General features: G+C 39.8%; 1 protein-coding gene across 2 annotated transcripts in view; it reads right to left on the bottom strand.

The window, feature by feature from the left end:
* The window catches only part of LOC146312372 (vesicle-fusing ATPase-like), a 33914-nt gene that overhangs the window by 17630 nt on the left and 2699 nt on the right, over positions 1–13585 (bottom strand). For both annotated transcript variants that reach the window (XM_084741417.1, XM_084741418.1), the window contains exons 2-8: positions 10520–10605; positions 9752–9848; positions 8839–8878; positions 5037–5203; positions 4606–4713; positions 4000–4075; positions 3231–3386 (exon numbers count right to left, since the gene is read on the bottom strand). In XM_084741417.1, coding sequence (XP_084597543.1) covers positions 3231–3386; positions 4000–4075; positions 4606–4713; positions 5037–5203; positions 8839–8878; positions 9752–9848; positions 10520–10605 — 730 coding nt within the window. The remainder of the gene's footprint in view (positions 1–3230; positions 3387–3999; positions 4076–4605; positions 4714–5036; positions 5204–8838; positions 8879–9751; positions 9849–10519; positions 10606–13585) is intronic.

Below are 13585 nucleotides of genomic sequence, written 5' to 3'. Positions count from 1 at the left end.
TTTGAGTCAACATCAGTTTGACGGCATCCTGATGATCCCCATCAGTAAGAACCAAACGGGCCTCAGAGGTCTCGCAAGCACCAAAGACCACTGAGCAGAATATCTCAGGTAAAATTATGTTTTTTATGTGTAATTTGTAGCCTAATGTAACGTTGTATAAATGTTTAATAAGTTATATGCTATGCCTTGTAAAGTCAGGTGGATTTTGATTGGTTCTCAGTGTTTCTATCGTTGCTCTGAAAGTGATCCCAATGATATCATTTGCTACTGTCCTCAACACAGCACTACTAACTTCCTTTGTTTTATTCCTCCTCTATAAAGATCAAGTGTGGAGACTGTGAGCTCTCCACTCAACCGAGTTTACAGTGTGGCTCTTTTAATGGCCTTTTGCACCTGCTTAATGACATTTAGCCCAGACTAATTGAGAGGCCCCAGATAACCATCTGAGCTGCCATTTGGGCCTGCTGAAGGAAAAGCAGCCGGGATGACAGCTCGGGAGGAGGGTGGAGGGAGGAAAGTGGGGAAAAGTTATGTGGTTGTGTTGTGTTTGGGAGAGAAAGCTCTGAAGCTTCTGTCTGTCTGCTTCACCTCTCCGGGAGCAAAGGGGAGACAAGGTGAAACTTTCAGACTTTTGCTCCAGCGCACACACAGAATGTGTTACGTGCACATGCACACCGCCTCTCTGTCAGCACCTGCTCTCCCTGCTCCCCACGCCTGCCAATTACAGCTTCACCTTTAGCTGGATGCTCTATCAGGGCATGCCATCTCATTACAGCAGCCAGCTGGCCGCAGCCAAAGGCCGACTCCTTGCACACAACTGGCCGGCTAAAGGTCAGCTCGCAGGCTGCTGGACGCTGCCACAGGCCCTGAGCACTGCGGGTACGGAGAGTCTGTGTGCGCCAGACTTTAGTGATGTGTGTATTTGCCGAGCTCAGAGGTCTTTACAACAGGTTTTCACAAGACTTCTAGGTCTGGGAGCGAGGATTAGGACTGATATGATGCACATGTGTGTGAATGTGTGTGGGATGGAAGGGTTTTGTGTATGAGTCACAAAGAAGACTACCTGATGGCTTTCATTACAATGAGCTGTTGTCTTCTGCACAGTGAATCATCATAGTAATCTGACAGCTGTCAGAGATCTATTAATGAGTGTGCACAGGGATCACTGTCAGGGGTTTTTAGTCATGGTCGAGGCACCGCAGGAGGACGCTGCCTTGCCTGCTAATCGTTGATTGTGGGTTTCAGTGATTCAGGCTATGATACATTTCTCAAAGGCATTATTCAAAGTTTTGTTTGCCATAATGTTGAGGCAAGGATTAAACACAATCTGAATATAATGACTGAAAACAGTGATTATACTCTATTTGACAGGTATTATTATTCTGTGTGACCTGATGAATGCTGGAAGATACTTCCAGTTCTGAGAGACAACAGTATTATCATTGTGTTTTTTTCTGCTCATCGCAGCTGTTAACATTTCGTATGTTGAGGAAGAACTATGCAAAGGTCTTCATATCAGTTTAAATTGAAAAGGAAAGACTTTTGTATGTTTATTTTTGTTTTGGTTGACAGACTTCTCTTACCAGAGGAGGTCACTATTGAACCTTGTCCAGTCCCTCCAGGATTCTTTTGATTGTTGCAGCCTAAAATCTCTGATTTCTCAGCAGCTTTTTGAAAAAAATGTGATGCATGTTGCAATGTTTTTAAGTGTTTTTGCAATAAACTCACAGAGTCAAGTAAGAAATAGCAAAAACAAAGTCATATACCAGTGAAAAATCATTGGTATAATTCCTTAAAAGTCAAAGACAGCTTGTTTCAGGCAGAAAAAAACCACACTCTGTTCTGAGTAACCTTAACAGAAAGACTCAGGATTACAAAAATTCTAATAAAATATGTTTTACTTGTAAATGAAGAAGCACAACTGCAGGCAAAATCAGGAGTAGATAATAAAACACTGAATCAGTTCATTGAGACGTACATGTATAACGTTTGAGTGGGAGGCTGCTATGATTGGTAGGACTTGTGGGAAGCTTTGATGATTTTTCAAATTTGCAGAAAAGTTGCAGTGACAGGACAAAATTGCAACGTCGTGCAGAATTCACAGCGATAGACTGAATCTGCATTAACTGTTGCCACATCACAACTTCCTGGAGGGACTGCTTGGTTCCTGTACTTGAGTGGGCATGTCATATTCTACAGGACGTGCGTTGTGCGACGCCCTCTGTTGATGAGCATCCTTGATTGCAATAGCTCCGCTCAGAACTGGAAGAAAAGCTGGCTGAATCTCAAATTGAACAGGTTCAAGAATCAGAGCTAATTTGGTGGAAAAGGACCTGAGGTGCACTTGATGATGAGTTGATTAACAGTCATTGTTGGTGAAAGGTTAAAATGACTCATTGCTGAAGCTGAATAACTTGAACACTGAAGAATGCATAGCAGAAGCATCCATGCATTTTAGTCTCCTGTGCTGAACTCGGGGTCTGAGCATTACAAATTCACTTAAGGCTGTGGAAGGCAGTTTGTTTTTGATGTCACTAGGCAAAAATTACATTATAACTCTCAGCATAATGTAATTCAAGTGGTCTGAGAGTAAACTAGACGTCTTAACCTCCTCTCGACTCTGTGATCAGGCTTTACAGCTGGTTCAAACTTCATGCTTGAGCAGCTCGTGTGCATGCCGTCACCTGTTTATTTTTATTTCAGCGACCATATAAACATGTTAGAGCAGCCACACATCTGTTGACAGTCATATCAACATTATATCAGCAACTGAACACCTCTCACTTTCTTTATCTGTAGAACATATCACAGACATGAAAGTAGAGCAGTATTTTTCCTTTTTCTTTCTCCCTTTCTTCCTTCATACCTGAACGAGGGGGGGAAATAACTGATTGCCTCTTTTCTTCTCTTCAAAACCTTCAAAATCTAGGTGGAATTTATCCAATCACAGGTCTGTAAGATGGTTGACTGTTGAGTTTGGTGGCCAACAACCCAAAGTGTCACTATTTAGTGAACTGGCAATAAGACTTCACAATCAACTATCCTATTCCACAACTGTTCACTGCACCTTTAAGAAAAACTTTGAGAAAAGTAATAGATGAAAATGTAAAAATGTTTTCACCACACATACAATCTTGTGAAATCATCATCTGACTTGCAGCGAGACGGCATAAAAATGCACAAACAAATGAATAAGTGATGGCGGGATGTAGAGAAAGAGGGAGTCTCACCCATCTGTTCTACTATGTCTGGAGGGAAGACTCGGGAGGCGAAGGCTCTGCGGAAGATGTCAGAAAACTCCTTGTCGAGGCCGCCAATACCCATCCTCTCAAAGTTCCAGTCTGGGCTGATGATGGACTGGCGAGACTCTCGGGTCTTGGATTTCCCTGGAGGGCGTCAGACAAAAAAAGGGGGACTGAAAACATGCTTCTATCAATTCTTCTGTATTGTGTTTTTTATCGATATTATAAGAGACTGTAGCAGGAGTCTTTGTCTTTCACATGACATCAATTCAAGATTTTACCAGACTGATGTGTTAAATTAATTATCACAACATTCATCACCAGAGTTTATTATATTTATGTCTTGTTATGAAGGTAAACTACCTGTCAGGTGACTTTTGGCACAGTTTGATTTAAATACTGAACCAGTGGCAACTTTATGTGAAGGGGGGAAAACAAGATGTAGAAGATGTGTGAAGTGTGCCCCCTTGTGGTTTCATAGAGAATCATTCTACAGCCACTGAAATTAAAAACACACTTCCTTCTTTACAAATAAGTGTGAGGTTTGCAGTGATTTTAGCAGCTCACTATCATGTCACCTTTAGTGGCTGTACTTATCATTTGTACTGACTGTTAACGGTAGATTAAAACACAAAAGACACAATTAAAGCCATTTCAATTGTGTCCAAACTGTAGTTAGTTGACATGAAGAGTTCTCGTTTTTCAATGGGTGATAATTACCTAAGTCTTATACGAGCTGTGTATTGTTGACACTCACCAACCAGAGTCATGGATGAGGTCTCTGACTTCTCAAAAAGCACCTGACTGTTTGCCAGCAACAGACCGATCTCAATCTGAGGAAGGAGACAAAGGAGATGACTATCATTCAGAAAACCCGGTAGCTTTAACTACCGCGTAAATGCTTAACTAAACGTTGAGCAGCATGCCGTAAAGACAGATGTGTCACGAGTAATACGGATGAGCAGTGTGTGTCACATGAACAGTAGCTACAATGTGAGAGAGACCTGTCAGCAGTGCTGTCATCATATCAGCTGTGTGGACAAACTCAATGTGATGTGCAATTTATTTCAACTTAATTGGAATGTTTGAATAGAGCTGACCAATCAAAACTTAAAGTTCTGTGTATGAAAAAGTTTAAATAAAAAGAAGCAGCAGTATTGCATGACTGAGTCATGTTGTGGGTTGTGTGTTTCTTCCTTCATGGGAGAAGAATATTTGTTTACTGTTTGAGCATGATGTTTTTTAGATGGCTAGGCAAAGTGCAATACAACAATACAAATGTATCTAGAGCTGCAACAATTCATCAATTGTTATATGCTATATAATGGTACAGAAGTACATTATGGGACAGTTCTCCAGATACCTTTGGTTTCTTGCCGGTAGAATTATCTCCCTTTAGGATGCTGGGGTCCATAGCCTCGATATCCTTTATCATCAAGCCAAACAGCTTGTCACAGAAACTAAACACCAGCTAAAAGAAAAAGAAAAAAAAAACACAGAGAGACACAAAAAAATTGTGAGATAAGAGACAGAAAAACCTCTTCTTACATCAGTCAAGTCAAAAATAGTTATACTAGCATAGCCAGGAAAATTAAAATCAATTGAAACATTTCAGTTGTTCCATCTGGCTCATTTTGTAATCCATGTGTTGTGCTTTTACTGTGAACATACATCTCATTCTTTCATTCAAGTATCACAGCTAAAAACCTGAAGTCAGTAATCCACTAAATTCTAAAATAAACTCAGAGCTTCACCAGTGCTGGCACATTATTAGCCCCCTAAAGCCCTGATCACCTGCTGGCCGATGCTGAAGGCCTGGTTGTTGAAGTGCTGGATGAACTCGTTGGCCATGTTGTCCGAGTCGTAGGGGTTGCTGTCTGCGTTCTTCTTCTGCAGGAAGTCAACTTCCACTGTCATGTTGCTTATACACTGTTTGGACTTGTCAAACTTGTAGTTTGTTACTAGAGGGGAGGAATAAACGACAGGTGGTGGTGAGGTTTATACAACGTGTTTTAGACAACAGCGTCTCTCATTGACGTGGATTAGTTAGTCATTCTTAGAGCTGAACCACCCATTAATGGCCCAAATCAAGTTTTTCTGCAGGTCTAAACTGCATTTACTGATTTTAGTGGCTACTTGGGGGAAGCAAAACAAGAAGAAAGTGTCCGGCTCTTTAGCTGCACAGACTGCACAATGTCTTGACAGTACAGACACAGTCAGGACACAGTGCAGCGAAAAAATAATACATGTACTGTCTCCTCGCCAGACCACAGAGAGTTATCATTTGCAAACAATCAGGCCCTAAGTAATTTCTCCAGACTATAAAACTGAAAAGGTCTTAAATAAAAGCTGAGCGCTTCTAGAGGCGTGAACACAAACACACAGAAAAGAAGGATTTTCAGGAGTTTTAGTGGCTGTGAAGGAATATTTGGGGGATTATGTATACAAAGAATGCATGATAAAGCATGATTGATTTCTTTCAGAAATTAATTCCAATAAACAGTGATGTGTGTGCCTTCTGTATTCTTGCACAGATTTAAGATCATTTTGTTGCGTCTCACTGGCTTAGTATGTAGTCTATGATTTATCTGAAATTCTTTTGTTCTGTTTTCAATAAAAAAAGTTGGGACAGGTTTCTACCTCAGTATTTAAAAACAGTTGTTTAAAAAGTGACCAGCTTTCTAATACAAGCTCTACTGACCAAAACAACAATAATGAAAGCACTAAAATCATTTGCATCCTGTTTTATCACAGTATTCCAACCATATAATGCAATGACAACAGTTTGGCCAGCAGATGTCGCCATTTTTAACTGTATCAGATGCTTGGGAACAGTTTGAGTGCTTGATCGAGTGCTTCAGAAAGCTTTGTTTCCCACCACACACACAGCTCTATGGCATATCTACTAACATCTCATATTTATGGTCTTATTATGTTCAATTAGACACCAACTAAACAGCAGGGTCTGAGCTCATTTGCGCATTTGGAGTGGCTACAAAATCAATTAATGCCTTGTTAGCAGGCAGCTACAATCAACACAGAGCCTGAACTAGATATGGCTTTTCGCACCCGTTTACTATTCAAATTGTCTGCATGTCTTCAAACTGCCTCATTATGGAGATGAGATATTCTCTAAGTATCTAGCTTGTACAGTAGATTGGGTTGATATTTCCACCGCTGTAATTAGGAAAATTACACCCGCACCACTGCTGCATTATTCATATCACAGTTACCAGGAGACACTGCTGAAATATTCTATCCATTATGGAAAATGAATCGACTGTTCAAATATTATGATATAGCTGGTTTAAACAGACAGACACAGACAGAATATTCCTCTGATCAAATAATAAAGAGAGCCACGGCTTTGCTGTTTTCCTCAAGACAATGTCGAGAAAGATTAAAGCATCATGAGGCGTGTTCATTCTGTCACTCAGTGGATTATATTTTCATTCCTCCTTTTCACGCCTGATGTGCAGACAGTATCATCATAACGGCCATCATTTTGGGCATCACTTGGCCTGAGGGAGCTGAGTGAAATATTTTATCAAAGAGCGGGCCCTCTCTTTCCCTGGATGCTGGCCAGCCTCTGATGGCCAGATGTGCAGTGACACCACCCACCCATATTGTTACGCTGTCTCTCCCTGTGCTGGGTAAATCATGTTCCCTCTGCCCCTTCACGACATCTAAATAATAGCTAAACCCACTTACCCTTTGTGTAATTCCCAATCTATTGAATGTGACCATCAGAAGTCAGCATGGTGACATGGTTTTCTGGCAGAGAGAAAGACTGCAGCCTTCAAAGTCTGTCACATGTTAGCTGTATGAATCCTTCAAAGTCTGAAGGTTAGATTTGATATCAAAGGCTATTATGTTTCAGCTGGTGGAGGTATCTGTGACTCAAAAGGCACTCAGAGATAGGAGAGAGCGTCAAGCACTGCTAATCAATAGATGGTAAATTATTGGCAGTCATCACAAAAGGCTGAAAAGACAATCAGACATCTGTGCAGCCTGTAGAGAGACATGAAGCACTGCTAACCTGCTACTATTTCCTATATGAAACGATATTCATTATAATTCATATTCTGCTGACTGAACAAAGCCTAAGACACTACTTCAGTTTGGTTCACTGATGTTACTGTGAGGGCACAGTCACAGATGTGTGAAAGCAGGGGAGCACCACACGCATGTCTCTGCTATTGGTTGAAGCTGCGTCAGTCAACTCCATACGATGCAATAATGCAAATTCATGCATGTGTGACCGTGTCTTAAATCTGCAGGAGATGTATCTACGTGGTTAGCTTTATTTGCCATGTTGATGTACCTTAAAGTACACCGAATGATACAGTAAAACTTGTGAGAAAATCTGAAGGAGAACTTTTATATACGGGTGTAAATCACAAGTCTGCCTCGAGTCAATACAATTCAGGGGTCTGCGATCGTTATTGGACAATGAGTCCATTTAACACAATGAGTTACATTTACATCATATTAACAAAACGCAACTAAATTATGATTCAGTAATTTTATGACTGAATTCTTCCAGACATCTGTGACACAGACATGGCATGAAAACTTCAAAATAAAGGCGTATCTTTAAGATGAGGATAGTGATCCATATTTTCACTTTGCATTAATAATGTTGGATCGTTGGACATTGAATCATTATATTGATCCATATCGATGTATTGTTATACTCCTACTTTTTATGTACTCATTATAATGACTTCATGTGTGATGAATCAGACATATGTTAAGAAAACGTAGATGGGACATTTCCGATTGGTCTTTCTTCTTATTTTTCCCAGTGGCCACTCCCGTATCCCCTGCAGCCCAGAAAGCATTTTCCCCACAAACCACAGTTAGAAAACTGTTGACATGACGCCTCAAACTGCAAACAAGGTCTGTGTTTTATGAAGTTTTGATCCACTGAGATTTTATATTTGCAAAACCTTCTGAGAGCCAAGAAGAACAATTTTAAAAAACTGTGAAAGGCAGGAGATACACTACTCTGCATATTCAGTGGGCCTTTTGCCACGTGTCAGGTAAGGAATTCCTATTGGACTGAATAGGCACCATCTTTGGGTCTGGGACCCTGTGTATAATACATCCATGTGATGGATACATAAAGATATAGATTAAAATTGAGAAAGACAGAGAGTTGGTGTTATTTAAAGAGGGACTGCACACTTAAACTCATTTTTTGAGTTGTAAACAAAATTATATCACTGTATTGTGATGAAACACAACGATATTGGTGTTAATAAAATCGTCATGTCATGGGTTGAAAGTGGCTCAAAACGCCACCTACTGTTTAAATCATCCTGAACCTTGGAAGGCCTCAATGCTGACATAGATTCAACCATTTTGGACTTTCTTACGTCATGAAATTTATATTTTAAAAAAAGAATGTTAATGCCCTCTGTTCAGAGGTTTGGCGGTCCACCTCACCAAGGCTCAATGATGTGTTGTTAAATAGTTTGACATATTTTTGGACATACACACACAATACTTACTCTTAAGATCAGTTGTGTTTTTATGTGATTTGTTAAGAATAACAAAATCACCACTCTTACACTATAAACATGAAGCTTACCTTCAACCTCTTGTCCAATCGAGAGGCCAGCCCATTTTCTCTGTAAGGAGAAAAATAAAGTAACTGATCTAGTTCCATGTCTTATTTCCTCTTGTATTAGGACACATTGTTGCCATGAAAAGGGCATTTTTTTTACCATTTAGCCAACGATAAAGATGATTACATTTCCAGTAGAACAAAGATAACAGACAAAAGACACTTCAAATGAACAACACTATGCGTTTCACAGAGACATCAGTGCAACAATCCTCTGCAGCACAGTCTTATTTCACAACACTTCTTTAACCTAACATACTATATTCAGTGTAATCAATGGTGGCCAGTGACGGCTACCATGTCAAGTATGAGTCAGTCAATCAGTCAATAATCTTTAATGATTTCTTGCGGTGAAATAAGACCGTCTTGAGGAGGTTACAGTAGTACCTGTGTGCCGATGTGGCTGCCATGTTTATAGACGGAGGAAGAGCAGGCAGAGAAAGGAAAGCCAAAAAAGGAAAAAGCAGTAACAGACAGATTGAGACAAACAGAGAGGTCCATGCAAAGAGCCCACAGACACCCACGCAAGCTAACGCACAACTTTTCCTAGAAGACATCTTGACTTCAGGTCACATACTGTGATCAAGGTTTATAAAAACATGTTTGCAGAAAAAAACTGACGTTCAGCAGAGCTTTGTGAAGGAAAATTGTGATTGTCATCTGTTAAATATAACTTAGACAGAAACTTCATTTTACAAGGAACATAGAGAATAACTGTTACCTACATATGCCAAAAAATGTCATTATGTCTCACAAAATCAATCACTCTCGATGACACCTGCAGAAAACAGTTTAACAGCAATACACAGCTACCCGTCACAGTAATCGCTGAGATCGTGTGGCAGGACACATTTTGCTCTTAAACACTGAAACCTACCTGTGGCAGACTGAAGGCGATGGTCCCAGAGTTAACACTGGGATGCGTCTTCAAGGTGAACACAAACTTGTGGGTTAAATTGCGGACGGTCACATGTCTGCATTGAGACGAACAATTAGGAGACAGAATACAGGATTAAGTGCGGAGAACAAGTGTCAACCCAGACGTTACTCTTCTATATCTACCCTCTATTCTATTTTGGATATTTCCTCTTGCTTATATTGCTAGTTTGCTTATTTTTTATTTAGTGATTTTTATTGATTCTTCTTTCTATTTTGATATAATCTTTGCTGCTCTAACACTGCAAATATCCCTGTTGTGGGACTAATAAAGGATCATCTTATTTTATCTTCATCTTCTACTGGAGCAGTTTAATGTTAAACATTCAAGGGTATAAAAATAAAAGCTCAGTCACCCATTTCACCCACACATACGTCTACTCTAGTGTGACGCACAGTTACATGTATCCGGGGAAATCCCACTCAATTCAGTTGAATACAATGGGGCTTTCTTGGAATGGGAAAGCAGGTGTAAAATAAAAGCAAAAGAAAAATGTCCATGAAAAGAAGAACTGCGAACTTGCTAGCAGTATATGGGCCTATATATACAGATAAATATCTTCAAATCAAAAAAGAAAAAAAAGAAAAAGCCAGGTCATTTAGTTCTTTGAAATCTGGGATTAAATAGTTGAACTTGCTGAACTAAATATTTCTTATGTCACTGAATGAAACATTCAACATCTCCTCACGTCACTGAATTTGCACTCACTGTTCAAACTGCGTCTCCTTCTCATTGATGACGGCACAGTTGGTCAACGACAGTTCGTCTGTTGGGCATCGACCCGCTTGCATAATCTGAAAAGAGAGCAGAGAAAAATGCAAACTGTGTCTCCACTCAGGAATCCATATGTACAGACATCTGGATGATGCAGGTTTTTAAAAGTTGCTATTTCTAAGTTGCATGCAAGATTCTTTCGTAAGGCCCATCCACACCAAGAACTATAACTATAAAAAATATAGTTATAAACTCGTTCTAACTCAAGTGGATGGAAGACTCTGCACCACAACTATAAGAGTAAGAACTATTTTAGAAATATATTTCTTATAGTTAGTTATAGTCCTTGGAATGGACGGCCCTTTAGTCCTCTAAAAGCTTTTTTCTTTAAAGTAATAACGTTATGATTCATAGTTTATGGTAAAAAAAAAAAAAGACAACTTAGATTCGCCAATTAACCTTTTGACCTGCTTGTCTTTGGACTGTGGGAAGAAGCCGGAGCACCCAGAGGAAAACCATGCAGACACGAGGAAAACATGCAAATTCCACATAGAACCATGCAGGTTAAAAGGTTAACTGGTGCCTCTAAATTGCTTTTAGGTGTGAATGTGAGTGTAAATGGTTGTTTGTTTCTGTTTGTCAGCCCTGTGATGAACTGACAACGTGTCCAGGGTGTACTCTGTCTCTCGTCCAACTTTATCTAGGATCGGCTTCAACCTCTCGTGAACCACCAAAGAATACATGGTTATAGATTATAGGTGGATGGGAGGTACAAAAAAGTATGAGAAAGTTTTAGGTAAACTTTAATTTTTCATGTACAGTACGAAACCTGCTAGTGCCACTACTTAAACACTGTGAAAGCCAGTAGAGCTGCTAGGATTAGTTGATTGGTTAGTCAAATTTGGGGCAGCAGTAGCTCGGTCTGCAAGGCTTGAGAACCTGACGGTGGCCGGTACAAATCCAGTACAGACTATAGTATGGAGAGATGCCCTTGAGCAATGCATCTAACCCATGCATGTGGCAACCCCTCACTCTGACATCTCTCAAATCGATGCACATCTATAGGTCATGTCTACATATTTTGGGTCTGTGTCTAAATAACAACATACTGAACAGTCTAATTTCCCAAGGGGGATCAATAAAGTATGCCTCCTTCTTCTTCTAACTGATTTTCAGTCGGTTGGACAAATTTTGCAAGCATTTTGCACAATTTCTTGTCATTTTATAGACTAATGATTAATCAATTCAACAGGAAAATAATCAGCTGTTAAACAGTGATGAAAATAATTGTTAGTTTCAGCCTTAGAAGCCAGTATTGTGGACTGTTCTGGATAATAATGTACAGTATTTACAATCTGTATGCATGGATACAGAGACAGGCAGACTGTATAGGTCAGCTCTCTTGAGGCTCTGCTCTCACTCTCCTTCAGCATAAATATCACTCTCACAAAACCACCAGTACATGCATGTTGCTGTGGTGATCTCTTCACACTGATAAACCCTCAGTACAGCTGTGTGTTAGGCGCCACCAAAAAACTTCCTGCGAAGTCTGAACACTAGATGTCAAGTGTTTAACAATCGTTAAGATAGTCTGTCTTTGGTGATATAATAGCTTTCATTAGTACTGACAAAAAGATTAACCTCCAATGTAGCTGCCATGAACAGCTTTAATGGAAGGTGAATAAAGTATTGTTGAACACAAAAGGTTCACTCACAGAGCAGTTTTGCAGAGGTTCCTGTTGTCTTTACGTTATAATGTGATGGATTACAGTGATTGTTGATACGGTATAACAATCAAATCTGAGACATTCAACACTGCTCAGGTAGAGACACCATTACGTCCTGCATACAGCGAACTTATTGAATTCTTATCGACTTTTTCAAAGATAGCTCGGCTTAGCCTGACTGACTTATGAGAATGATTCTGTCATGTTTTTTGGCCAGTAATGTCTCAGGTTTTTAGACTCATGATAGGGTTCAGCAAAAATCCTCCTATTTTGTGACCTCCTTAAGTTTCAGTCATTACAAAGTCATGCTATGCAGACAAACAATGCTCAAACTCACAGACCTTCGTTTCAAATTCTAGTGCAGTTCCTAAAGTTTCCAAAGATACTAAATACTCCAGGCTGAAGTTTGGGGAAAAGTGCATAAAATAATGACAAGACATCTTGAATATTTCTATTTGATGGAGTAGTGCAGCTATAAAAGGAAGAGTCGGACACAGAATATATAATGTGTGGAGAAAACCTGTGAAAAAGATGGTTTTAACAACCTGAAAGCTACTTAAGGGGACATGACAGTGGGATGTTAAGAGCTTAAACATCATTATAACTAGAGTAAAGCCACAGCTCTTCTACCTCTGCTCTTTATTGGAATGCATCTTCCCAGAAACTTCACATTGCCTCACACTGAGCGACTCAAGTCTGACCTACACTATTAGCTAATGTCTGGGTGCATCACCATAGCTATAGTGAAGCAAGACACCGCATGATCCACTGTGGTGAAATATCAACTAAATGTTCAGTTAAGCACAGCATTCTTTTATTTTGCCTTGTTAGTCACAATGTAGAGAAAATAAAAGCACCAACTAAGCAGATATTGTTTTTGTGGCCCACTACAAATCAGGCAAGACTGCAAATGTCTGCAGGATAGAAAACTTGATGGTAGATCTGTGTGTCAAGGTTCTTTCTAATTACAAATAATTAAAAATAGCAATGCATTTAAGTCCATGGGTGAATTTAAGCTTGTAAGGCTGTAGTGCATTAAGCAGGGGTGTGACTGCAAATGACACGGCAAAAATCTGTTATTAAGTGACACAAGAACAGCTGTGTCAACCCCCCAAAAAGCAGAACTCCAGCAGACACCATAATGCAGGACAGTCATTATTATATATTACATGTAGTTTGGCTGCCATACGAGTATCTGCTAGGATCCTGCCAACCCAGTCATTTTAAGTTACAAGAGAAGCTCAGTCTAATTAAGCCTTTCTAGGAACAAGATTGTTCTCACTCTATTAACCTAATTAATTTGCAGCAAAGTGAGAATGACTTGCTGACCTAC

This window comes from Lutjanus erythropterus, chromosome 17, assembly GCF_056507025.1.
Source record: "Lutjanus erythropterus isolate fLutEry1 chromosome 17, fLutEry1.hap2, whole genome shotgun sequence".
Lineage (NCBI taxonomy): Eukaryota > Metazoa > Chordata > Actinopteri > Lutjaniformes > Lutjanidae > Lutjanus > Lutjanus erythropterus.
The sequence above is the reverse complement of the archived record's forward strand: the minus strand, read 5'-3'. Positions and strand labels throughout refer to the sequence as shown.